The sequence below is a fragment of the Oculina patagonica genome, chromosome 12 (assembly GCF_052425735.1).
Source record: "Oculina patagonica isolate OP01 chromosome 12, crgOcupat, whole genome shotgun sequence".
Lineage (NCBI taxonomy): Eukaryota > Metazoa > Cnidaria > Anthozoa > Scleractinia > Oculinidae > Oculina > Oculina patagonica.
In genome coordinates this window covers 5,662,024-5,689,405 of record NC_135769.1, presented here as the reverse complement: position 1 = coordinate 5,689,405, position 27,382 = coordinate 5,662,024, and the positions used below count along the sequence as shown (strand labels likewise).

The 27,382-nt window shown below is 38.6% G+C and overlaps 2 protein-coding genes and 1 non-coding gene across 3 annotated transcripts; 2 read left to right on the top strand and 1 right to left on the bottom strand.

Moving 5' to 3' along the window:
- Window positions 1-432: 432 nt before the first annotated feature.
- Window positions 433-17,512, top strand: LOC144631707 (sperm-specific sodium:proton exchanger-like). The gene is made up of 20 exons (XM_078490222.1): window positions 433-802; window positions 916-1,024; window positions 1,775-2,061; window positions 2,658-2,768; window positions 3,344-3,614; window positions 4,557-4,700; window positions 4,824-4,983; window positions 5,432-5,695; window positions 6,108-6,343; window positions 7,180-7,240; window positions 8,026-8,280; window positions 8,495-8,689; window positions 10,430-10,631; window positions 10,725-10,873; window positions 11,503-11,730; window positions 12,141-12,311; window positions 13,302-13,535; window positions 14,619-14,817; window positions 15,360-15,599; window positions 17,233-17,512. Exons 1-20 carry the CDS (start codon window positions 682-684, stop codon window positions 17,238-17,240), a joined length of 3,645 nt encoding a protein of 1,214 aa, XP_078346348.1. The 5' UTR covers window positions 433-681; the 3' UTR covers window positions 17,241-17,512.
- Trnah-gug (transfer RNA histidin (anticodon GUG)) lies at window positions 9,891-9,962 on the bottom strand. Its single transcript has one exon. It is a non-coding gene; the product is annotated as a tRNA-His (tRNA).
- A 1,285-nt stretch (window positions 17,513-18,797) lies between the features above and the next one.
- On the top strand, window positions 18,798-26,747 carry LOC144631852 (uncharacterized). Its single transcript, XM_078490428.1, has 9 exons — window positions 18,798-18,969; window positions 20,097-20,174; window positions 22,679-22,762; window positions 22,961-23,020; window positions 23,371-23,406; window positions 23,836-23,865; window positions 24,179-24,211; window positions 25,411-25,626; window positions 26,297-26,747. The coding sequence occupies exons 1-9, from the start codon at window positions 18,861-18,863 to the stop codon at window positions 26,359-26,361; spliced, it is 711 nt and encodes a 236-aa protein (XP_078346554.1). The 5' UTR covers window positions 18,798-18,860; the 3' UTR covers window positions 26,362-26,747.
- Window positions 26,748-27,382: the final 635 nt, after the last annotated feature.

Here is a 27,382-nt window from a genome sequence, read left to right as displayed (position 1 = left end):
CTACATCGCATTCCTCGACCATTTTCAACTGCATTTGAAATGAAACCCACACAGCGGTCAAACGCAAAAATTGACGTCACATCTGGTCTTCGCCGCCACAAATTTTCGTTTGGGTAAACTTTTGTAAGAAATTGTTAAAGAAATAGTACGGTGAAAGAACATTTCAAGCTGGGACACTCAGTGGAGATAAATTATCAAATTTCCAATCCATAAGCAGTGTATAAACCTTAACTGTCCAGGGATGGCGTTAACTTTTGGCTTTAAAGTTGTATGGAAAATTTTGGCGGGAATTGCACAGGAACTACGTACGCGCGCTGCGTTTGACCGCTGTGTAATGTGTAAATGAAACCTCGCATTGTGCGCAAGTTGGTCAGCGGATTTTCAAAAAGCCCGCGAAAATTGCGACACGGCCTCGCGGGTTTCGTCAGCTTCTTCATAAAATAGTTTTCATTGACACGAAAATCAACTTTTTAAAAGCATTCTCTCGCTTTATTTCGCTTTTTTTCTTTTCACAATGTTAAAAACGTCGGCAACAAAGAATTTAATGAGTTGAGGCTGTGTTGGAAATATGTTGAACATTGTTTAATTACGGCATCATCTAGGTGACCTGGAAGTTGGCTGGAGTCGATGAGGTATAAACTCGCATTTTGAGTTAAGTTTTAAAAGGTAAAAGATTTTAAAATGGACAATTCATCGACCAATTTGACGATCATCTCGACGGGAAATCCACATGAATCCCATGAGGTTCATGACAGCCACCCTTATCCAATCTTGTTTATCTTCATGTCATGTACTATTGGAGGTAAGCTTCAATGTATTTCGTTTTGCGAGGTAACTCTTTATGTTTATCACTAAATAAGTTTGTATTTCCTTTATACCAAAGTTTACTTCGCTTTTATGCCATTTCTTTTTCAGCTATTGTTCGGCAGTTGATGAAAGGATGGCCTATTCCTTATACGGTCGTTTTAATTGTTCTTGGACTTTGTTTTGGAGCAATATCTGGCGCGCTCCCAGAACTGCAAAAGTAAGTTGAAAATTATGCTGCTGTTTGAACGAGAAACGCGATGACACCAAACACTATCTTTCATTGCTATTAAGGACATAAGCTCAAAAAAACACTTACAGAAACGTGTAATTTTCTCTTAAGCCCCGAGAAAACGATGGATGAAATGTCTGATCGTTAAATATAAGCCGCCCCTAGTTCAAAAATTTTCATCCACTATTTTGCGTAAACGACCATGTCTGATCGATCGTTTAGCATGTTTATGACGTTCAACAGGGGATTAAGTTTTAAGTTTCAAATCGATCGATTTCTTTCTATTTCAAACAAATTAAGTGAGTCAGTTTCAAGGTCAGTGAAAATTCAGAGCATTTATAGTACTTTGTCTGGAAAATGCAATTTTTTTTAAGTTTTTAGAAAATTGAAGTCTGGGAATTTTATTTTTAAATTGCTGCAGGTTTTTATAGCAAGTGTTGTTGATAAATACTGACTTAGTTATGGCCCAAAAAGCTTTTTTCTGCAAGAGAAATCGATGCAAAATTAACAGCGTAAATTGGTAACGTTTATTTTATCAGTTTTATTGTAGTCTATATAAGCGAAGATTGTTTTCTGGTCTGTAAAAGGCATTAAAAAGTCATGGAATTTTTGTTTTCTTCCTCACTCTTTTAAAATTGATAAAGAAATCTGTTCCCCCCTCTTATTGCTTTCGTTTGCCTTGGCTTTATTGTTATCAAACGTTTTAAGGTAATCAAACATTCTTTTTATTTTTTTAAGGTACACAACCATGGCAAGCCAGGACCCTCACCTTATACTGACCACCTTCCTACCAGTTCTGCTGTTTGAATCAGCCTTTGCCATGGATGTTCACATCTTTTACAAGATGTTCTGGCAGGTTGTCTTGCTTGCCGTGTTTGGTTTAGCTGTAGCGACAGCTCTCTCTGGTGTTATGGCCAAGATGGTGTTTGTTGATTACCAGTGGACCTGGTTTGAGGCCTTGCTGTTTGGATCGATAGTCAGTGCTACAGATCCTGTGGCTGTAGTTGCCTTGCTGAATGATCTGGGTAAGTGGGTCTAGTCTTAACTATTGCTTACTTATTAAGACAGTAAAGTAAACTAAAGGTACTTAGAGTAAAGCTAAGTAGTAGATTAAAGAGTAGAGTGAAGGTTTGAGTATAGGATTTGTGTTGTGCCATTGAGCAAGGTAGTGAGTGCACTCTTTAAAGTTGCTTTTCCCCACCAACAAACAAAGTTCTTGGGGAGACAGGGAGTGGGGGAGTAGACAGATCCTAAATAAGGAAGAGTAGCAAATGAACCCCTAGGATTAGTCTGCCGACTTAATTTTTTAAGGGATTAGAAGAAAAATAATAAAGTTAAGGGGACATCTGCAAATTCCTTCAGTTCTGGCTAAGTTTCCCTCATGGCCTGACGTTGAATCATGGAAATTGTATCATTTCATTCACTGCTTTGTTTGAATGTCTAAAAATATGATGCCTGACTGATTAATTGACTTGATTGATTGATTGATTGAACCATATAGACTGTAAAATTTTCATGTACAACTTTCTTTCACATATCTGCAATCTTCAGGATCTAATGTATGGCATTTATATTTCATGACAATTCAACATATTTAAATTCAGTTTATTTATGATTTCAGGAACGAGCAAACAGCTTTCCACCATTATAGAGGGTGAATCGTTGTTAAACGATGGAATGGCGATTGTGTTGTACAAGATATTTTTTAACCTGGCGTTTTCATCAATGACTGGTAAAAAACTCTACATTTTATCGGTCGGTTAACTTTTTCTCATAAATGATAAAAAATAAAGACCATGGAAATAAAGAAAATGATCACCAAACACTAATTAGCATGTCTAAAAAATTGTTTCATCTAGGAAATACGTTCATATATTTTTGCAGGGAGAGGTTTGCCAGGGGCCTAACAACTCCCATTCCATCTAGACTGCAAATGTCTAGCTTTGCTAATAAAAAAACGAAAAAGGTTCAGTCTTGTAATATTCAGCTAGTAAAAGGAGTGAAACACTACTGCAACTACTGTGAATAAGAATGCATCCAGCAGAGCTCTGAGCTATCAAGCCAACTGGGAGCTGGTCACTTGTGAGTTTGTAATATACCCGTGGGTGGAAAAGATAGGAAATGAATATATAAAATTCTTCTCCCATCTAAAAGTTAGAAAATGAATCTGAGATCCAATCTCAATCCTAGAAATAACCCCACTTTATCTAGTGGTTCATAACCACCTGTTTGGGGAGGTCTGTGGCAGTATTTGTTTCCCTGAGTTAAATGCTCTAGCTTCTTATCCTTACTGTGTTTCTATTTTAGCCACAGAAATCGGATTGTACTTTCCACGTGTAGCTCTTGGAGGTTTCTTTTTCGGTCTGGTGGCTGGAAGGGTTACGGTGTTTTGGCTACAACACGTGTTTAATGACGCCATGGTAGAAATTACCATCACCTTAGCTAGTACCTACTTGACATTCTACATTGGAGAAGAGGTGTTAGGGATATCTGGTGTGATTGCTGTGGTTATGCTAGGAATACAAATTAACGCACTGAAAACAAGCATAAGTCCAGAGGTTGAGGTCTTCTTGCACAGGTAATTTAGCATAGTTTATTCTTCGAAATTTATTTCTCAGCTAGGTTGCAATGTTTATTGCACTTGTTCGTTACATCTCTGGATTTTAGAGGAATGCAAATCCCTTTTTGTTAGTCTTACTCTGGAAGTTGTTAAAGGTAAATTAGCCGCCGTAGCGAATTTTAAAAAGCTGACGTGGGCAGCGTTAGCCCTTCAAAGTTCATAATAACTTTGTTCATCTATGCCAAAAGTACTGTCATCAAATAGCAATATCTAGCTTCGTATGCAGGTTCCTATTTTTCGCAAAATAGGAAAATGTGATATTTTGCCCCTTTAAAAAATAGCTCAAATTCTGTCTTACAGATTTTTATTTCATTTTGCATGAATGTTTAATTAAAGCCAATTTGTAATTTCTGAAATTTTGAGGTGAGGTCGTACGGGTAGATTTTGAGAAAAACGCTGTCAAAACAACTAGTGCCCAGTCCCCTCCTTAGCACTCGGCCATTCATTTTGGCTCTTTATTGATTGTTTATTAGCATTTTTATTGGTCAAATGTCGCATATGATGGCTATATGCTTTAAAAAACAGTAATAAGAGAAAGAAAGAACATTCCTGAATATTTTTAAAGAGAGTTAAAGGTTGGGCTCACTCACCCCCTCAAAACTGTATTAAGCCACCTTAAGCAACTAGCGTTTTAGCAAAAAAGATTCAGGTTTATTACGCTGTTTTACGAAACAGTGAAGGCAGCTAGTATGACAGGTTTTTCCAGTGTAGATCTTTTAAAGCGGTCCTAGAAAGATGGGCTTACCAATGGGAGTTTCGAGTGAGTGCCCACTTTCGAAAAGTGCGTAAATAGAATGTTAATTAGGGGAGGCTTGACTTCGTGACATCGGCCGGTTTTGTGTATATAGTGTGTCAGCTAACTCATGTTGAATAGTAAAGTTTAAATCGTTGATATTTTAGGTTCTGGGAGATGCTAGCGTACCTTGCCAACACACTTATTTTCATTATGGTTGGTGTCGTGATCATGGAAAAGGCACTCAACAGTTTGAACGAGTATGATTTATTTCTCCTGGTGGTGGATTACTTTGGTATAACTGTGATAAGGTTTGTGTGAAACATATCGCAACGAGATTTTCCCTTTAGTTTTATTATTACAAACTGAACCAGACTTTACCGTCAAAAGGCTACCATCAGTCAAGCCAATGCTAGGCTTATTATTTTTTTCAGGGGATTAGTAATGATGACATTCAGCCCCATTCTCATGCGGATTGGATACGGCCTTTCATGGCAGAGTGCTGTAGTAGCGGCCTGGGGTGGACTGAGAGGCGCCGTAGGCCTGGCTCTAGCATTGCAGGTGTATATTGATCATCCTCTAATTGGAGGAAAGGTAGGTATTGGGTGTGGATAGGTTTCTTACTGCAGTATTGGCGTTTTGTCGCTACTAAAAAGTTCTGGATACAAGGCGAAACATTGCAAACTGCATCGTTTATTCAGCCCTAAATTTGTCTCGTAACATTGCGAGCGTTATAGAAGAAACTTATAGAAGCACTTTCTACTTTGGAGGCATTGCGTGTAACAACTTCAGTTTGCGTCTACCATCTGTAATACATCACGTAAAATTTCGTGAAACAACTTCCAGCTGTTTTTCTTAAGCCGTTTTGTTCACGTACAGTTGTAAGCTTTGGTAATCTTACTCGTAATGTTGCATTGTGTGGTCGCGTCGATTGAAATACCGCTCCCAATGTTGTAACGTTTGTCCTGGACTAAAAGCCTTTTCTCTTCGTGAATTTATAACCGCTATGAACAAGACTGAGTGTGGTGCTGATCTGTTTTAGGTTTTGGCGCACACGGCTGGCATTGTAATGTGTACTCTTCTTGTTAACGCCACAACTATGAAGAAGCTGCTGGAGAAACTCGGAATGAGTGATATATCTGACGCCAAGAAAATCGCCATGGCTAATGCCGTGAGGCAGGTTCAAGAAAGCAATCAGCGCACACTTACCATGCTGAAAGCTGACCGCTTCCTTGCTGACGCTGACTGGGATATGGCTGAGCGAGACTGTGAGATGCACAATCCTTACATGGATGTAGAAGGGGAGGTAAGATCCTTTCTGCTGCTTTTCTGATTACCGAAAAGAAGCTTAAAGGTAAGCGCGATCACGTTAGTGGAGGAGATACAAGTGCGTAAAGCCACTTTAGAGACTATTGCCTCAAGAAACGGGGTTTTAATTCCGGTTTCCGTGCACGAAGTGGATTGAAGAGTTCGGCTACGCCCCCCGGAAGCGATGCTAGTCCATCACATGTTTCCCCAAAATTCGCAGATACCTTGACCCTTTTATACTTTTGGACTAAGAGAAGCATTGTCCGAACATAATAACTTATTTTTCCCAAGAACACAACACAGTGACCCAGGGTTGGCTATAAATCCACTCGTCTTTATCCAATCCAAATGTAGCAATAACCATTATGCCACTTATTACATTTTGTCTTTTTCGATAATCTTGTTCCCAGTATGACGAAGAAACGCCATTATTAGTTCGCCTCAGCACCTGTCCTAACTGTGAAAGCAGCGTTCCCAATGAACCTTCGCCCAAAGAATTTGCCGAGATGACCAACGATGGTAGAGTGCGTCTGATTAAAGCTCTCAAAGTCAGTTACTGGAAGCAGTTTGAACATGGAATGCTTTCCCGCGAAGCTGTGCAGGCTTTGATCAACCTGGCCGATACTGCAATGGACGAGGAAGAGGGGTACAAACGAAGCTATTTAGATAAAGTAGCTGTTGTTGTGGTTGTTACTTGTTTGTTTGAAAAAGACTAAGCTTGGAAAGTGGTTTGCATGTAAGGTTATGAGCCTTAGCTTTATAAAATTAACTTATTTTCAATGTGAGCAATGCAACAAGGAGTACGTTGGCGAAACGTCCCGTTTACTGGAAATCAGAATGAAATAACATCAGTCGAGGAATTCGTCAGTCATTCACGAGCATTGTCGACTGGAGGGCAACTCGGTAGACACAAACAAGACAAAAGTGTTAGCTACCGAAATCAACACCTTTATACAAAGCCGGGTAAAAGAGGCCATTGAGATAAAACTCAGAAAAACTTTGTTAAATAGACACAATGGTTTTGAATTAGCTCCAATTTATGACAGAATTTTAACTCCCCCGAGGCATTGAAATGACTTCTTAACATTCATCTTGAAAAAACTACCTCATTGACTGATGAATTAAGTCTGGATGATATCAGACGAAATATTTCACGCTTTTAAATTTTATTTGCGCTCCGAGTTTGGAAATAAGAACCCCCTTTTAACTATAACTTACTAAGGTTTTTCTTCCGTTTAGAATTTGTGTAAAAGTTTCTTAGATTTATCCAAGAAAGGGGGTTTGTTAAGACTACGCTCATTCATGTTTGATATCTTACTTCTTAAATCCAAACTATAAAAATTGTGTTTCTTGTCCCAAACTGATTTTTCACATTTTATGGAAAGAGTAAAGAAGGGGTTCAGCACGTCTTAGATCTACAAACAGAGGATCTTTTTCAATCACGTTTCTTTATTTTAACAGTGACCTTCTTTTTGTTTGCAGTTTTATCGAGATGGATGACTTGCAACCTTACTGGAGAGTTCCACCTTATCTGCAGAAAGTCGTATGTGTCTTTTAGCGCCAAAAAATACCTTATAACGAGCTTTGATTTCATTTGCTGTAATTGAAAATCTACAATAGTAAACTTAGCAGCACTGAAACTAGTATGGTTAAGAAATGGCCAACAAAATGAGCAACAGCCGCGACAAAAACAACAACAAACCAACAACTTTTCAGTTTGCATCCTTAAAAAATAACGAAAAATAACCCTCCTATGATCCTCTATAGCTACAAAATAAAAGATGTGGGATGTACCATTTCCTGCAAGTACCCATAGCAAGTAAAAAAGAAAATAACAGTTCTTGTTTATATTCACTACTATCAAACAGACGAAATGATTGTGCAGCTCGAACTGTGAGTCCGAGTATTTAATGCCGTCCTCATCAAGTACATTGTTCAAACGTACAAAACTGAAACACTACTCGGACTTAAAACCTATACGCCGCCTGGTACGAAAACCCCCAAAACCCAGTCGCAAAAATGGGAACGTGCTCCCCAACCAAATGCAGGCACATGAACCTTTGGGGGTTAAAAGTAAAGTACAAAGATAACAAAAGTGTATAAAATAAAAGTTGAAAAGTTTGAGAGCTGAGATGAATACATTACAACCATCAGCCTTTATATACGTTACAACAATAGAGTCAATTAACGCCATAACGGCTCATGTGCGTTCATACCAATAAGAAACTATTTACATTCTCTGTCACTGCCACTTACAGTTTAATTCCGCCGAATGTAAATACATTTTTTAACACTAACAGGCGATGCTGTTATTTTATTTCCCTTTAGAAAGACAAACTGGAACAGCTAAAGCAGACCAAACCAACGGAACGCATACCCCCACCGAATAACAAAATTCTTTCCTTTATGTACGATGTGGCTGCACACGTTGTCTTTGATGTGGTTATTAATACGCTGATCATGATCAACATGGTGCCAATAATCCTGGAGCTGGCCTCGGACGACGATGCCCCGTATATGAACACCTTGAACATAATCAATTATGTGTACTGCACTATTTATATCGCCGAAGCAACATGGAAGGTCTGTGAGGTTCTTTGTTCTACCGTCTGTTAATTTTCTGTTGTTCATAAATAAGTTTCTTTGGTTAACCTCAGTGATGTGTTCTATTTATAAAGTTCAGGCCTGATAACTGCTGTCTTGTGGCATAAATAATTGCAACTATCTGTCTTGATTCTCTTTAATGAAAAACGACAAATTTTTTAAGTTTGCAAAACATGTTTCAACATGTCAACAGGCTTTGGCGTTCCGGCGCTACTACTTCAAGGACTACTGGAACCTGCTTGACCTGTTTATAGTTGCCTTGTCCATTATTGATATCGTGATTGACCAGGCGGCCGACAAGGCCACAGGGAGTTTCTCTCCAGCTATTCTTAGAGTGGCCAAAGTGTTTAGAGTACTGAGAATGGGTCGTCTGTTGAGGCTTTTCAAGGTACGTGAATGTGCTAAACGTCTATAGATGCTTTGCTCGTTTCGCCCTTATGATTATCGTCGAATAAAGTTTATTGGGAAAATAAATGGAGCATTTGATAATGTAGTTTTAGAGTTGTGTTTGGCTTAGCGCACATTGAATATCAGCCATTACTAAAAACTAGCAATTTACTGCGTTTTGATTGGTTAACAGGCAATGGTATATGAGCTCATGTGTCAACGAAAACAGCCGCGCGCGCTCGTGGAATAATTGTCAATTATACTATGCCGGACGAACGCGGCCGAAAAACAATATCGTTTACCGGTCTTATTTCTAACAAAATAAAATTAGCAAGTTTTACTGATATTTCGCCCAGATTGGTTATGAGATGGATCACGGTAATAGCCAATTAAGCGTTTGGCTTTCTACCATCCAATCGAAAACAACGGCGGCCTGTGGCATGCATGTCAATAGCAACTGAATCAATCAACAAACATTATACAGTCAACTCTCTCTTAACGGACACCTCTATAAGACGGACACCTCCATAAGACGGACACCTGGTGCTGGTCCCTGCCGTTTTTCAGTTATTTTACTGTAACAAAACTCTCTGTAAGATGGACACCTCTTTAAGACGGACAACGGACACTTTGAAACTGCCAAAGGACACGCACAAAAATATATTTTTTTTTTAGTGAATAATACTTCAAAACTTGGTATCGACATATAGCATAGTAAGTGCTTAGCGCCTTTGAATACCAAACTTACCAAAAACAATTCGCTTTAACGTATTACTTCTCTGCGTATGGGCAGCAAAGAAGGAGTTTTCTTCTTACAGTATTGCTGTTTGTAATGAACAAACGAGTCGAATTTCTGATATTATTTTTGTTCCACTTCATAGGTTTTGCTAACGAAGGCGACTTAAAACAGACGAGCATTCGTTGAGCATAGCTATTTAGCTTTATCGTCTCAAAATTTCTGGTGTCACGTTACCTCGACTCTCTATAAGGCGGACTCTTCTATAAGACGGACAGTTGGGGCCGGTCCCGACGGTGTCCGTCTTAGAGAGAGTTGACTGTACTCCTAAATTAGTCGGTAAACTATAAAATACCATAAAAGACAAAAACAAACAAACAAACAAACGAACAAGAAAAAACAACAACAAAAAATAAATCATGCAATAATAATGCCAAAAGAAAAAAAAAAGGAAAGAAAAAATTTCTGCCGGGACCAGGATTCGAACCTGGGTTACTGCGGCCACAACGCAGTGTCCTAACCACTAGACGATCGCGGCAAATGACAGGTGGTTAATGAAACTTTTTGAATTTAAAGGTAGCAGACAGCATTGCAGACCACCTGTTGGTTTAGTGAGAACCAAAGGAAAGTGGTCTTTAATTATTAACTCTTACAAACCCATTTAGTTAGATGAAATTTAAAATGGTCTTCTTTTCCCCACGAACAGATTTTAGTTGTCGAGTAAACATAGGTTAAATTGCAGAAATAATTTTTTTTTAATCGTTTTACGAGTCCAACCCGAGAACTGAGCCATCGGAAACCCCCTTCGAATATTGTGGAATCTTTAAATAAAATGATGAAAAGTATTTGAGACATTTTGAACGGGTTAACAACAACATTCTGTAGTATAAGTTTTAGAAGGAGATTAAGTCAGTTTATATCACAAACATTTCTCTCCTACTGTAATTTAAAATTAGCGTAAAAAGGTAAAAATAATGGCCTCCATTTACCACATTTTTCCCGTAGACTCTCCTTCCAAAATTGATAGACGCAGTGAACAACATCATCAACCGGCAGTTAAGCTTTGGCTATGATGTTGGAAAAGGCTATATCATTGCCGAAGAAGAAATTATCAAGCTGATTGATCACATGGTGGTGGACAAAAGGATCGCAAGGGATTTAAAGCAAAGATCTGAAAAGAACCGTTTGGATGTTGTTAAAAGCCTCGGTAACTGTGCTAAAGTTCATTTTTGTTTTGTATCTGCACTTGCCGTTTCTTGTCAAGATATGTAGAACATCTTGTGTGTTTTTTTTTCCACAGGTATGCTGCAACGTGAACATCCTGGCATTGCAATCTCCGTGAAAACTCGGCAAGCAATTCGCACCATTCTAAATAACGCACGCGACGTCATTCACGAACTCAAGGGTGGCGGATTGCTAGATGAAGCTGAGGCAGGAAAACTTGAATCGGTAAAAAACATCTCGCCTTGCTCATGAAATACTAAAACGGAGATACGTTCTGCCACTCCTAACTCTCTAGGCTTGTCCCGTGATCTCCCTTGCATTCCAAAAGATAATAAAAATGTCATGCCGATATAATACCCATCCCTTCGCAGTCACTGGGTATTTTTCTTTTCTCAGTAATGAGCTGTTACTGTCAATCGACCACATCACTGTTACCAGGATCCTAAAATTTGGAATTCTCTCTTAATATAGATTACTGGCTCGACTAGCTTTTCTATTTTTTTAAAAAAAAATAATAAAATGATTGAATTTTTAATGAATTGAGTCTGAATAGACCTAGCCGCTCATCAACAACTAAATTCCTAACAAATTGATAACTGAGGTGGCCTCCCCTATAAGCCTGGCGGTTTCTTGGGGGTCTCGTCGTCTTACCATTATTAGTACTACTGTAATATTACTAATAAATGATGATGATGATGATGATGATGATGATGATGATGATGTATCTTTTGGATCCTTTAGGCGATCGAGATTATATACAAAGAAAAACATAGTAACTTATGGGATATTCACGGTATACGGTATAAATACCACTCGAAAGCATTTTATAACTAGTATTTATGTCCAAAACACAGATTGTTGAAGTAAAAATGAAGCGGCAACTTAGTGCTCCAGCCTCTCTTACGCCCCAAAAACCCATGGAGTTGCTTCGCAATGTGGTGTGGCTAGAGGGAATGCCACCAGAGGCGGTCGATTTTATAACCTCTGCTGCACGTATCAAGTTGTTTGATGTTGGGGACACTATAACAAGGCAGGGCGAAGAAGTGACTGGAATATACTTGATTGTTTCAGGAATGGTTAAGGTACTTACAGCTATAAAAGCACTTCAGCAATAACCGTTGGTTGATCGTGTACTGTATGTTGATGAAACATGTTTGAGTTGCAAAACCAATTTTCGTAAGAATAAAAAATTTCAGCTTGTATTACATAGCTACAGACACTCACTCTCGCAGCGCCGCTTTCCGTACAATAATAAACAAGTAGGCGTTGGCAAATTTTCAGAGACCAACTTGATAATACCTGATAATATGCATGACCGACTTGCATGTGATGGACTGACATCCCATCGGGGGGTGGGGGAGGCGTGTTGGGAGGTGGGTGCTAATGCAAACCGAAGTTAAACGGCAGCCAACCATAGTAAGCCACCTATCCTCGAAGACAGAAATTGAACATTTATCGTTTAGACGTTTTCAGGTGTTGTTTGTTGTTGCAGATGATCGGCGTATCAGTTTCAAGAAAAAGTTACATGGATGGCGAGGAACCGGAAGTAGGAGAGATGATAGTCACTACTGATTACATTTCTGCTGGTAACATGATTGGTGAGATGGGATTACTTACTTCCTCTAGGAGAAACTCTTCCTGCACCTGCGAGTCGGCAGTACAGGTATTCATCTTCAGTCGATTTTTAAACTTGATTGTAAAATTCATTAACTATTCATGAGGGTGCAAGCCAATCCCAGCACAGTATTCAGATCACATGTACACAACTGTAAAAAAAAAAGATAAAGTCTGTGTCCGAGCCTAAGTGGCCCATACAGCCGGAGCTTATCCCGGTTTCTGTAGCATTAAGCGACTAGGAGTATTGCTACTCCCCCCTGGATGGGATGCTAGTCCATCGCAGGGTTACCCCCCAGCAGTAAGTTCGCCGGTACCCATTTATACACCTGGGTGAAGAGAGGCACTGTGAGAGTAAAGTGTCTTGCCCAAGAACACAACGCAGCGCCCCGGCCAGGTCTCGACCCCGGGCCGTTCGACTCGGAGCCGAGCGCGCTAACCATTAGGCCACCGCGCCTCCCACAACTGTAAACCCCAATACAAATCAAACAATAGAATTAAATTTTGATGCAAACTCTTGCTCAGCTAATTAGTATTCGTTATCTTTTGATACAGATGTCTACCGAATCGCATAACAATACTTTGCATTAAATTTATTGTTTTCATTTCACAAGTAGAATAAAATATTCGCGTCCGATCTGTATGACCGTTTACAATGGATCGGCTCGCCATTGTAAACGCCCATACAGATCTCCCGCTCATATTTTATCTACTACTTTAACATTGGGTTAGAACTGGACTGTGAAAACGCAACTAAAAAAGAGCTTGGTATTACAAAATTGTCCTATCTCGAAGCTAAGTGTATGACCACCATGCCTGATCGCAGGTTAGACCACTATAAAATACACTTTCATTTATATTTTACTGCTCACTGAATAGTTAGGGTAATAACTTGTATAATAAATTGCTTTATGCAGATACTCAGCAAATAATCCTGTCAGAGGTAGTAAAAGTTGACTTTAGTTTTAAATAGCCATGCTACATGTAGAACACTCGCTTTTCTTAACTCACTGACTTGTCGGTTGGATTTCCCTTTTAGGCCTATTATATCACAGCAGATGACATGAAAGAAGCGATGAGGCGCTATCCTGAACTTGTAGACCGTCTATGGAGAGTTTGCGGTGTCAGAATAGCCGTCCCGCTTCTCCTGGAGGTACCCAATTACTACAGCTGGACAAAGGACAAGATTCGCATCATGTGCGAACACTCGTTCATCGCCACTCTTCCCAGGGGCCCTAATACTGTGTTCAGGGCTAATGAACAGATGAAAGAGGTATATAAGAGCTTAAAACAAGGGATAGATCAGAGCTTAGAACATCGGCCCTAATGAACATCGTTAGGGCCAATCGTTTTAGCTCTGATGTAAAATGATCCTGTATTCAGGACTAATAAGCAAATGAAAGAAGTACATAAGGGCTCAGAGCAAGGGATATGTTAGAGCTTAGAGCAAGGGCAACAGTGCTGCTAGGACTAATAACCTGATGAAAGCGGCATGTGAGAGCCTATAAAAGGTTTATGTTTTCAAACTTTTAAAGGGACTATGTCACGGCTAAGTTAATCTTATGTTATTAAATTTTGCCAAATATTCGCTATGAAACTAAATGTTTGCAAAGAAATTAATTCTTTGATACTAAATGACAAAACCATAGCTTCCTTGCAGCTAAATGTGTCTCCCGGGCGTCATAAATTAAAGTTACAAGCAGACAAGATTAATTTTGAAAACTGTTCCGACGGACCATATTTCAAAAGCCCACATCGCAATCCGTTTCAATCTTCGACACTTTTGGCCATCCGTACCTTCTTTTGCATTTGGTGTGTTATTTAAATATTCCTTCACTGTTTTAAGAGGTTATTTTATACATTTAAACAAATTTGATGGTCATTTCCTATGCTTAAGTTTGACTAAAATCCGTGACACGGTCCCTTTAACTGTTGAAAATAGGCTTGTCTTGTCTTCTTTCTCATTTGTTCAAGAAGTGCTCTATACACCAATCAATACGAAGTGCATGGCCACCTCTCAACCAATGAGGAGTAAAGCCAAACTTTAAACCAATCGAGTTTTCCCGCGGTTGGTACTGATTGCCTGTTTTCCCGCGGTTGGTACTGGTTGCCTCTTTTCCCGCGCTTGGCGCCGGTTGCACCTTTTCCCGCGCTTAGGGCAGATTGCGTTTTTTCCCGCGCTTGGCGCTAGTTGCATGGTTTCCCGCGCTTAGCGCTAGCGGCATGTTTTTACTTCGAGTTGAAAACTAGTTCCAACTTTTTTATTGCGTTATTTGCGTTTGTTAGTTATGTGAAGTGCTATATATTATCACCCTTCACCATTATTATTGTTGTTGTTGTTGTTTTTTGCTAAAAGGCTGTCCTTATCCAAGGCAAGGTAACGGATCTCGATAGCAGAGAAATTTACGAAGGACCCTGCGTACTACCGAGGACTTACCGAGCATTTAAGTTGCATTACGATACAGACGAGCCCAAGATTTTAATCATTGCTCGCTCACATGAAAGTGCGATGCCTGATGATCCAGAAGACAATCCTTCAGCCTTGGACCTTGTAGGTGAGATATGCAGCGATAATTTTTTGAGATGAGAGGAAAGAGCAAGTTGTAAATTTACCTTTTTTTCTATTCAAGGGTTTGTCGTTAAAATATAAAGAAAAGTTTCGTCCAATAAGGAATAAAATTACCTGTAGTTTTCGAGTTTTCTAAGATTCCCGCTGCGTTACTTTTCCTAGAATTTAAATCTAAATCACACGGTTGTAAAACCAAGCGGCAAAAGAAAACAAACAGATATTAAAAAAACTGAATTAAAAATTAAATTATATAGTATGTGAGATAATTTGTGATTCTTTAATTCATCTTATAGTATCACGAAAAGTTAAAGATTTAAATGTAAACTTCTGTTCCTCCACTAGCGGTCCTAGCACTCTTCTGTAAGCTGAAAGAATTTTACTACATTCACAATTAGCTTACGACTCATATGAGTGAAACCGTAGAAATTATCAACATTTCTCAACAAAGTAGACTGCCAGAAGAGAATCTTTATAAGATTGGATCATCAATTTTTCTCATTGTTACTTCTACCTTCTTTTCTCCAAAAGGACTTCACGCGGGACCGTGGGGACGAGATAGAAGTAATTCGCGAGAAAGAAGTTATTCTAATCCGACTGATGTCTTCGGAGGCACCGAGGCAACTTTTAGAGGCAAGCGAAGAGTCACCTTGGCTGGTCGATTGACTACGGGTCTTGACGAAGGCTACCGAAGACTTGATCCACTGCCTGATAGACTGCAGGGAAGAAAGATAGTGGTATCACCAAAGCCGGCGATCGACGACGACAAAGGTAAGGGTCACTTTAAATAAATGATTGTTTTTTTGCATACGTTTCCACGAAGTTGCCTGTTCAATCGGGATATGCCAGCGCAGGTAAACCTCCAGGATTTTTTTGTTCCCGGCATTCAGTTTGCCCCCCAAGGCCCGTTTGTTCAAAGGATGGATAACGCTATCCACGGAATTTATCGCTATCCAGTTTTGTTAACAAAAATATTTACACCATACACACACTGGATAGTGTTTATTCATTGGATAGATATATCCATCCTTTGAGCAGCCATCGCCAGATTTAAAAACACTGTCAATAAAAATCCTATTTAATCAATATACACCTAATTGCAATAACGTTGTCATAGAAAAAAGCAAAACTGAAAAAGACAAAGAGGAATTAATTAGGCATTAAAACGATATGTTTGAAATTCGCCCGAAGAAAAGGCCTTAAAAACGCCTCAAAGGCCTCAAAATACAATTTATCTTCTAACACGATTAATATGTGTACAGATATGGTCTCGTGAATCTCCTGTAAATACTACCAGTTATGATAAAGCACTTTTCAATTGAGTGTCGTAAAACCCAAACCAAAGTAATCACTTTAGTCAACAACAAAGGACACAGACAATCCAGTGAACCAATCAAAACTCGAAGCAGATACATGTAGCCGGCACGAAGCGTGGGAAAACGTGCGCAAGCGAGTCACGATTAGTTTTGGTTTTATTTCTGATTGATTGAGAAAGTGGCGTGAGAGTTTTAAACCAATCACCAAGCGCAGTAATACAAAATTAATGCAAACGCGAATTAATTTCGATATTCAAGTAAAAACCGCTCTAATTGAGCTAATTAATTCCTATTTGTCTTTTTTTATATTTATCTTTTTAATGTGACAACATTATTGCAACTAGGTGTATATTTTACGTTTATTAGATTCGCCACCAAATTTTGCTAAAATAATTGGAATGCCCTCCTTTGGTTTCTACTGATTTTGATAGTTCGCTCGGGGCCTCAGGACCTCGAGCTTGCAGTATAAGTGTCCATTAGAAAAATAATAATGCACCTAACCAGTACAGTAAAAACCCGCGTATAAGAACCTAGGTTTTTTCAAGTTAGCCTAAACAGGTTCTTATATAAATGGTATTTAGTGTAAAATTAGGCTAACTAGGTTCTTAATTAGGTTCTTAACTTTTGTTCAAGAAATAAAGTAGAATTTTTAAATGATCTGGTCTTTAATGTCCAATAACAGTATTCTTGGAGGCTTCGGTAAGCAAAATACTACACTATTTAAATCTGATTCTGTTAAAATCAAACCTATACTGTAACCTTTACTATAATTCCCAATAAATATCTTGTATACAAAACAACATAATTATATTCAAGGAGGACAAGTTTTATGTAACTATGCTGTAACTATAATGTGTACAGACTGTGTTATAAATATTTTTTTGAGAAGATTTTTTAATTCTATATTTTTGAGAAGATTATTTTTTTCTTTTTTGAAAATAAGAACCTGTTTTAGAATTTTAGCCTAAAATGGTTCTTATGTGAAGGGTGAAACTGCTTGATCAGGACATCCTATTCCTGAAAGGCAGCCTCTTTAAGCTATTATTAATTTGACTAAAATTCGAAATGTCTGATTCTTTTATTTTCAGCATGTTAGCTTAATTCAAGCCTGGACCATTTTACGCTCTATGGAGTCATCAGTGGCCAGTGAACTTTTTATTTCAAGATTTTATACAAAGGATGCAGAGATTTGATTCGTAATAAACGTATTTGCTGTTGTGAACGTTTGGTTCACTTGGTTTTCATTGTGATCTTTAGAGAGCTGTTTTCTGTATTGTATTTACTCACCATGCCGATGAGTGATCTATTCACAAGGTCAAACACCACGACTGCTTACTTCAAAAGAATAAAATCATATTATTTTCAGTTTTAAGCGTGCCTGTTCCTATGTAATGTTAGCAATTAAAATCAGATTTATTCTGTTAATTCATAGGCGGCATAGCAGGGGGGCTGCAGCCCCCGAAACGAAAATTGACCCTCCCACGTTTTGATGCTAATAATATTACGAGCGCAGTGTAAAATTGGTTTGTCAAGATATTCTGACTCGTGAGGGAGTTCAAACATCTTTAAACATTCTTCGGGACACTTCGTTTATCTTCGGAAAATGTCAAAAATGATCGGAAACGGTCGTATGGCTTTCAAACAACAATAGAAGAATCCTCGGAAATCTTCTTTGCCAATATTTCCATATTTTTTTCATTGAATAGAACATTGCTCGTAGCTGAAGATTGCAGCAAGAGAAATTTCAATTTATTGGGTGGGGACGGCTGGAGAGGGAAACAGTTTGGGGTTTATGGGTTGATTTTAATCACCGAAACTAAGCCAGAAGCAGAAAGAAGGTCTGCTTTCCATGTCAGTCGGAATAAGCTATCTGTTTACACGTTTAGGCGGACAATTGACCAGCCCAATTTTGTAGCTGAAGGGTGCAAAACTCAAGAAATTGGTGAGCACACCTGTAAAGGTCTTTTTGCGATAAGGTGGAGGTAACGGGAAAGGGTGGAGTTTTGTTGTCAATGAGGACATCAAGAAAAGGCAAGACGTGGGTTAGCTTCCTTCTCCATGTAAAGTGAATATTAGGGAGTCGACTGTTAATAAAGCCAAAGAAAAGGTTGGCATCCCGCTCGGAGTGAAACAGGCAAAAAGTGTCGTCTACAAAACGACGGTAAAACAACACTTCAGAGTCATCGCTCCAGCTATATCTTCTCATGGTGTCCCATAAAAAGATTGGCCAGGACAGAGGCTAAACGGGAGCCCATGGTTACACCATCAATTTGGTCGTAAGATGTTCCCTTGAATAAGAAATGAGATTCCGCCGTCGCTAGATTAGTAGATTGAAAAATTTCTTGAGCTCAGTGGCGGTTAGTTTGATCCCTGGGTTAAATATGTTGATCATCTGACCAACAGATATATAACTTAGGCGGTTGAAGAGGATGGCGCACAACCTATAAACGCTGTCGAACAACGAGAATCACCGACCTTTCATTTCAAGTTACCTTATATTGGATTTCCAATATTACGCAAACAGCTTTCAATGGAGATAATTTCAAACCTTTGCTCTCTGACACCTTTTCCACTAGAAACACAAAGCTACTGTTCAATTATTCAAAGACTTGCCGGTGCTGTACTCGAATTTCTGAAAATGAGGTGCCACGGATTTCACTGAAACGAGAGCGGCGGGCCACTCGAACTTCTTATTAGTTAACTCGCTTTTTAGCGAATGTTACAGCGAGAAATGTCGGAAAGAAATTTCAGAACAACAGATCTAATTTCTGTTTTATTACTTTACGTGTATGTAGCAGACAGCTTCAAAATAACAGTCACAAAAGGTAAGATTGTCGTAATATTGTTAATTTGGTTTGGGACACTAAGTAATGATCATAACGATATTATGATATGAAATAGTTTTATTAAATAGGGCTTTTGAATTTAACCGTTCGATAGCAAAATTTATCTACTAAGACGACTTTTCATCTCCGAAAGAACAAAAATTGAGAAAGCATAAAATCGTTTTGGATTTGAACGCCGACCATTGTTGAAAGGCGCATACGATTTCTAGAACATGTCACATTTTATACGAACATAAATATTTTTTTAAGCCCTAACTAGAGAGAGAAAAACCTCCTGCGACGGCAAAATTCATCCTTGATATATATTGTTGTTGTGAATGAAGAACTTAACAATAATATTTTTCCGATAAATTGATGTTAATATTCGAAAGTCGTAGCCCGCAGTCCGCTTCAAAACTTCATTTAGGTGTGTTCAACTATTACCCTCAGCTCTTCAATAAGCTTGACGACAAAATGTTTCAAGCTGAGCAGATTTCTAACAGCGGATCTCAAATTTAGAACACAATTGAGTTCAAATGAAAATCTATGTGTTCTAGTTCTGGGTTTTCTATTTATCTTTTCGCATTTTCTTTTATCGATTTTTAGTGATTGTTTTTCATATACTGGTACCAGTTACCCAAAAGATATTGTGTTGACCAATATACTCGAACTAAATTCCGCCACCTGAAAGTTTGTGATATTGAAGATATTGCCCTTGCTTACAATTGATTCAGTCTTGTTTATTCTAAAAACATCATTGCATGATTCGAAAGGATAAAATTAAATGAAAGGCTACAGTGTAATCCTTTTATTGGAAGTGCGGTCGCCCATTCCATCCTCGCTCTAAGAATAAAAACGATTTTCGAGTGTCCAAAAATCGCGCGAACGGGAAATTAAATGAAAAATGCACTTGCACTCTCGCTTTTGCACTTGGCTCTGAGGCTCTCATTAAACTTATGGCCTTATTTTGTGGCCCTTTTTGTTATCTTTTCTGCCCTGAAAGATTGGAACGGTTTTATGTAACCATACCATAATCTGACGGCTGGAGAACAAAAGGGGAGCAAGAAATTGCAGGGCGCTTCATTTTATATCGCAGAATCTATCTGTTTTTCTGTTGCTGGTTATAGATGCCTTAACAAATAGAGCGAATAATGAGGGAAGACGACTCGAAGCATCTGCTGAGGAGATAGAAAGATTAAGAAAAGGTACAAAGGCGTCAACATTACACGGCATAGAGCAGTTTTCAATTGAGTGTCGTAAAACCAAAGCAAAGTCATTACTCTGGCCAATCGCAAAGCACACAGACAATCCAGTGAACCATTGAAAATTCTAAGCAAATACATGTCGCAAGCACGAAGCGCGGGAAAACGCGCGTGGGCGAATCACGGTTGGTTTTGGTTATCGCTCTGATTGGCTGAGAAAGTGGCACGAGATTTTTAAACCAATCACTTAGCGTAGTAAGCGAAACCAAACCAAACACAAATTACTTCCGACACTCAAGTGAAAACTGCTCTAACTGGTAGATCATGAAGTCTGCAATATTAAAATTTACCGTACCCAAATTCAGAATTTAGCGAAAAAAATGGGAGCTCCGACTCTATTGTTTCAGTCAGAATGTTTCAGGACGCGGAAACGTATTTACTCCTTTTACGACCAGTAAACTAGCTAATCTTAAATTACGAGATTCTGCTTTATTGGTAAAACCTCTTTTCAATTCATCGCACGTTAACACTACTTTACTTGAAAGTGTCCATGATATCGTGGCTTATAACTCACCCATAAATTTTTGCGCGCGCTCATTGGACAAAACGGGTATCAGCGAATATACCCCGTCCGATTTGATACCCGTCGCCCGATTTTGTAGGCAAGCACACAAAAAAAAACGAATGAAGTCGCCCTATTCAATTCTAACTTTTTATGAAATCACAGAGTTAAAAAATCACGTAAACCAATCAACTTACATTCATTTCAACCACAGTTATGCCTGGTTTATTACGTAGGTTTTTTCCTATACATTTACTGGCGATAAAGCGCGTTGTAGAAATTAATCGGAGGGTTATAAAATAAATAAACCCCTTTCTGGCTTGCTGGTTTATTGGAGAATAATGCCCTTGGCTGAAAGATTGTCCTCAAAATTTCACAGTTGCCCTCGAAGCTTCTTTTTTTTTTTTTTTTTTGCCCTCGAAGCTTCGCTTCTCGACCAACTGTTCATTTTTCGACAATCTTTCAGCCTCGGGCATTATCCTCCAATATACCAGCCGCCTGAATGATTGGCTACTTGCGAATTTGGGTACGGTAAATACCTAATCGTACCTTTATGGTACGCTTCGGCGGCATATCAGGCGAGTTTGGTCTCGCTATGGGTATTTTGGCTCGACTACGTCTCGCCAAAATACGAACCATGGCTCGACCAAACTCGCCTGATATGCCGCCGAAGCGTACCAAAAAGGTTCGATTAGGTATAATTAGTATCTGTTGTCATTGTTTTCGCCCGTTTTTGTGGACATGATGGCACAGTTTGACAAATTATTACACAGTAAGGTGGGATAAAGACGGACAAGAAGTTATTGTTAGCAAAACCGCCTTTAAACTTACAACCACTATACCATCGCATCAGTCGGGGAGGTATCTATATTTCACTTCTCCCCTACCGCCCCCCATTTCACCGCCCACCAGATTTATTTACTGGAAAGATTAATATCAGGCATTCTCACTCCTCGCAAAGAATTTGATGGGTACATATAGGGTATACCAGAGCTATTTAGCATGACGGAAGCCTGCCTAACTTTCCCTTACTTAAGGGAGAAAGCGTGGCTGAGTGGTTAGGGTGCCGGTTAGTTCTGACCACAGCCTGGAGTTGTTTCACGGTAGACCTGAGTTTAACTGAGGGTCTCAATGGGGTTAGTTAACCGTTAGTCGTAAAACGGCCAAAAATTTAGCCGTTAGGCGTAAAAATTGTTAACCGTAAAAAATCGGTCAGTAATTATAAATAAACCAAACTAGTTCACTTCATCGTTCCAGAATGGCCCTGAGACCTAAAAAATGTTTTCATTAATGGGAATTTATTTTTAACTTTTTAAAACAATGAAAATTATCTTTTAACTTCTGTTAACCGTTAGCCGTAAAAAGGCCAAAATTTTAACCGTTAACCGTAAAAGCCACCACCCTATTGAGACCCTCTTAACTCCTCAGTAACGCTGTGTAAGAGGGTCTCAATGGGGTGGTGGCTTTTACGGTTAACGGTTAAAATTTTGGCTTTTTTGAGGCTAACAGCTAATTTATTTCCATAACATTTAACAAAGTTAAAAGTTAATTTTCATTGTTTTAAAAACGTTAATAAACATTCCATTAATGAAAACATTTTTTAGGTCTCAGGGCCATTCTGGAACGATGAAGTGAACTAGTTTGGTTTATTTATAATTACTGACCGATTTTTTACGGTTAACAATTTTTACGCCTAACGGCTAAATTTTTGGCAGTTTAACGGCTAACGGTTAACCCCATTGAGACCCTCATAACTCCTCGGTAACGCTTTGTAAATAGCCAAATTGTTTGCATCCTGCCAGGTTGTGATACTTTGTAATATTTGTTTCTAATGTTGAATTCTCGGCCCCATTAGCACTTCAGCTGCTAAATCAGTTACCGAGAGTTAACAAAATAATGTCATTTTTTGGTCATTTCTTTACATTTTCATTGTTTCTCCTCGTAGCACTGTTGGAAATTGATGCCGACGCACATCCTGTTATTAGAAGTGTGGACTATCAAGAAAAAACTTTGGAAACTTTGAAGAAAGGTAACATCTTTAATTCATTTCTTCCCATATATATATGCAATGGTCATGATTTGTTGCTAATGTGAATGTCGCAAGACAACAAAAGAGGGTCTGGATGGGGTTATCCGACTAGCGACAAAGGGCGAAAAATATAACTTGTGGACTCCTCTATTCAGACTCTCACAAAACATTTGCTTTCTTATGGTTCATTGCAAATAGCTTTGCGCTCCGTCGAAGACGAAGAACAAGACGATCGACAAATACGAGACATTGAATCAGGTCAGAATTTAAAGATTTACTTTTGCGTGTATATCACTCCTCGGTGTTAACTTTTTTATCAGTTTCCTACAGTTCCTCAAATTAGTGGGAGGGGGATTGCTTCTTGTGACTTTTAACTCTGGGTCCTTTTCCATCCTAATTTCTCCCCTCCAAACCTTATCTTCCCGTCTCCCCTATGGGCTTTCTGCCTTTTAACACCCAGGTTTCGTTCCCTGTTCCCTGCACTCCACCAGATTGAGTCAATTTTCAGTACACGGCGCTCGCTAATCCCTCGCCAACGTTTCATTATTTCAGAGCTTGTTGAACTGATTGAATTACAAAGTAATATCTAAGTCTTGTTTAATCAACAGCTTTGCGCTCGATTGAAAGAGAGACGGCTTATCACGGTCAGTTTTAAATGTTACACGAGTCAGAGTATTCCATGCTAAACGTTTCATTTTTTAACTACAACCATGGACATATTTTTTTTTGACTCTTAACAACATGAATTTACGACCTAAGTAACTGTTAAATACATATCAATACCCCAGATCCCCCTTTTAATGTTGGCAAACGGTAAGATCGACGGTCTCAGTGTCAGATGAATATCTTTTTAGGGGTGGGGTTGTTCAAAACGTGTGTAAATAATTTTGTTCTATCACCTGTGACCACGGTTGTAGGTTATGTAATTTATTTCTGTTGCCAGTTTCATCTGTGTTTTGTATACATAAAGCTGTAATACTATTTCATGCAAAACTTAAATACTTGAAGACGGCACTTTAAACGTCCAGACAGTCACCACTTTGATTGTAACTAGCAATTTCTTTTTTTTGCAGAGAGCAGAAAACGCACAAAGATTGAGAAAGGTAAGTGACATTGAAGCTAGACTACAATCAGTCACTATTTTCTCCACATTTATTTCTGGTATGTTCAATTCTTAAAACCCAGGACTCTATAAGTATGATAAAAAAAGACAGAACTTGTAGATTAGGGGTTACAGGCACTCCTGCTTCTCAGAATAATTGTCTAATTACATTTATAAAGGGGGCACGCGGCCGATTTTGAAATTACTCGCCCGATTGCTCCCTGAATTGTACTCCGCTCAGTTCAATTACTATTACTAAACTACTGGCTTTAAATATCAAACAACGAATGTGAAAAGACTGCTATATTTTTCAGTTTTGGCTTCAGTGGAGGAACACACTAAGCAAGGTAAGATGATTAAGTGTGTGTACGTTGATGAGGTAACTCCTAAATACCTGATAAGTACTTGAGTCTGTATCACACTCATGTATACAGTGGAACCTCGATTTAACGAACCTCTATATAACGAAGTCCTCGGTTTAACGAACGATATTCTTCAGCCCGGCCAAAGTTACAGTAAAATGTATGGAACAGGAACTCGATATAACGAACCTCGATATAACGAAATCCTCGTTATAACGAACACAATCCAGAGACCCAAACGTAAAATGTACCTCGATATAACGACAAAATGTCAACACGCGACAAAAGATGAATGCGAACAGACCAACAAAAATGAAAATCCTTTAATCCTGTAACATGAGAACAAGTTCAAGTACAGTATGCTCTTACTATGTGCATATATTAGACATTATAAATGTTATTTTCAGAAATCGTCAATATCCGGAAATGTTGGGTTCGTAGTGCAGCGTAAAATTGTTAAAAATTGATTAACTATACCTCGATATAACGAACATTTTGGTTGTTTTTCCGCGAATTCGTTATATCGAGGTTTTCGATATAACGAACCCTCGATATAACGAACAAATTTCCCCAGTCCCTTGGCACTTCGTTAAATCGAGGTTCCACTGTACATATATACATATATACCTGAGCAGTTGTTTTTCTTTTTCTTTTAAAATCATAAGGACGGCTCAAAACCGACTAAGACTAAGAGGAGACGAAGACGATAAATTCTTTCCCTACATCACGGAGCAATCAAAAAAAATCCGGTCAACTTCTAATATTACAATCTTACTTTAATCACTGTTTACCAAAACACTGTGTAACTTTTTTTTTATTGCCTATTTTTCGTTCAATGTTTGGCAGTCTCTTTGATTCGTATTCCTTGAGTAATACCTTTAAACGAAGGCCAAAATAATCTAGAGAAGTTTGTACCGCCTGGACCTATGTTTAAACCAAACTGATAATTTTTTAGACTTTCTAAAAGTCGTTCGCTTCTCGTTTCCGGTTTGGTGGTAGTCGAGCTCTTACGCCTCGCGCTCGCTTTCGCGCTCCGCGCTCTGTGTGCTCTCCTCGCGCTCTGTCGGTGTATGATCTCCTTGCGCTCTGTGAGCTTGACTTGTAGGCAAGTCTGATAATTTTTAAGCCTACAAAGTTGATATAAATACTAGTTAATTAATTAATTAATTTATTATTTTTTGCAGCGATGTCGACCCTGAACGCCACCTCCGATGAAATTGCAAAGGAAAAGAAAGATCATTTGGAGGTCTCTTTACCATTCAACACTGACCTTAAAACACAGGAAGGACGGACAGTAAATCTCAAGACCAACAGTGGAAGGAAGAGAGTTTTTATTCCTAAAGGATGGATGTTTTGCACTATATCACCTCCAAAATGCTACTCCACGAATAGAAAGAAAAGTGCGTAAGCGTTCGATTTCTTTAAAAAATTTCAAATAGCTCCATTACTAACTTGGTTTTATTAAACAATTATTCACCGAAGTGGAGGTTAATAATTGTTTTAGTATATACCACATTAGTTGAATAACTAACGGACTAAAACATCACTTTCGGTAAACAAAGCGACTCGCGAAGGCAGATTGTTTCTCTGAAGCTGCTCGGAGGTGAATAGTACTTTGCTAATCACCTCCGAGATAACCAGTCAGCGCGCGCGAAAAGCACTATTCATTTGTGTGGTATATACTAACTAACTGCGGTTTTTATTGATTACTCGGATTTTCTGTAACGGCTGGAAAAAATTATCTGTTCCAATCTAACTTGGTTTAGGCCCTCATGCAGTAGGGCGTTTTCAAAATTACCCCCGAAGGTTGCCGACCAATATACGAGGACCTCCGAACGGTGCCAAAGTTGACTTGAAGACTTCTCAAGATTTCCAAAAATGATCTGAGGGCTTCCAAAGATTCCATAGAAGATCCGGAGACTTACGAAGATCTTGCTCAATTAATATACAAATTTCATTTTGCCTCTAGGTATTTCAATTTGCTCGTTCAGTACATGGTTTAAAATACCAGAATTACTATGTGTAAACTCTTTATCAGTATTTCGTAACGATTTTGTTTCTTATTTACAGGACACATCAATAAGAGGCACGCTTCGTTATTTGCTCGGAGACAAATAAGAACAATTTCATCGTGAAAGTGGACATTCGGCGATCAGGGAGTGGACTTGAAGAAATTGTCGGGTGTGAGAGGAGGACAGTAAGGAGGGGGTCTAAACCTTACATATTCATTACACAAGCCAAACACTGTACAAAAATCCCTTAAGCTGTTCTTCACATCCCCCCCAAAATAAATCGATTGATATTCCGGTGGTACTCTGGCCCTCCCTTGCTAGACCTTTGGATCCCCGTGAACATTTCTTCAAGTGCAAGCCCCGAGTAAATGCATGTTTCGATTGGAGTAAAGATAAATATTTTAATTTTAAATATTAAAACTATGTCACTAGCACTTAGTTCATCACAGATCAGATTCAGATGTATCGGTCACGAATTAGAAGAATCTTGAAATAACTTCTGACTTATACTAACCGCGTTTTTTTGTTGATCTTGACACGATTAACAGTTTCTCATTAAAAGTCTGAACTTGAGCCAGAACCACAGTATTATAATTTGAAACAGTGAAAATGTGAAGAGGTTTGTTTTTGAGATTTCACAGCATTTGATTCTCCTAAAATAAAATTGAATGAATCTGAACAGTTTTTACCAAAAACCAAAAACAATCAAGAACGTATTAAAACACGAAGACTTATGACTGTGGCTCATTTTCAATAACTTGTCTTCACAAAGTTGGTAGTACTAGAACGTCTTCGTGTGAAATTCTCTCCAAACTATAAGAATATCGAGTTGTTCCAAAGTCCACCCTGCATTTTGCACCTAGCTATGTAACTGCGCGCTAGCTTTTTCTATTTCCTACTACCAGTCGCGTAGCTGAGACAAAAAACAGAAACTTTTAGTATTCTGAACGATACATTAGATAAAAGTAGCTACAAAACCAGGAATGATGTAGTTAAGCGAAGGAATTAAAAGTAGATAAATAGCCCTTTGTAAAGTAAACATGTAAAATACCCTTTTACCAGTAGCGATCTAGTGTATATATCTGTGTATGTATAAATCAATAATTAAAAGTAGCATCAAACTGAGAGAATTTTGCTTGTGCAT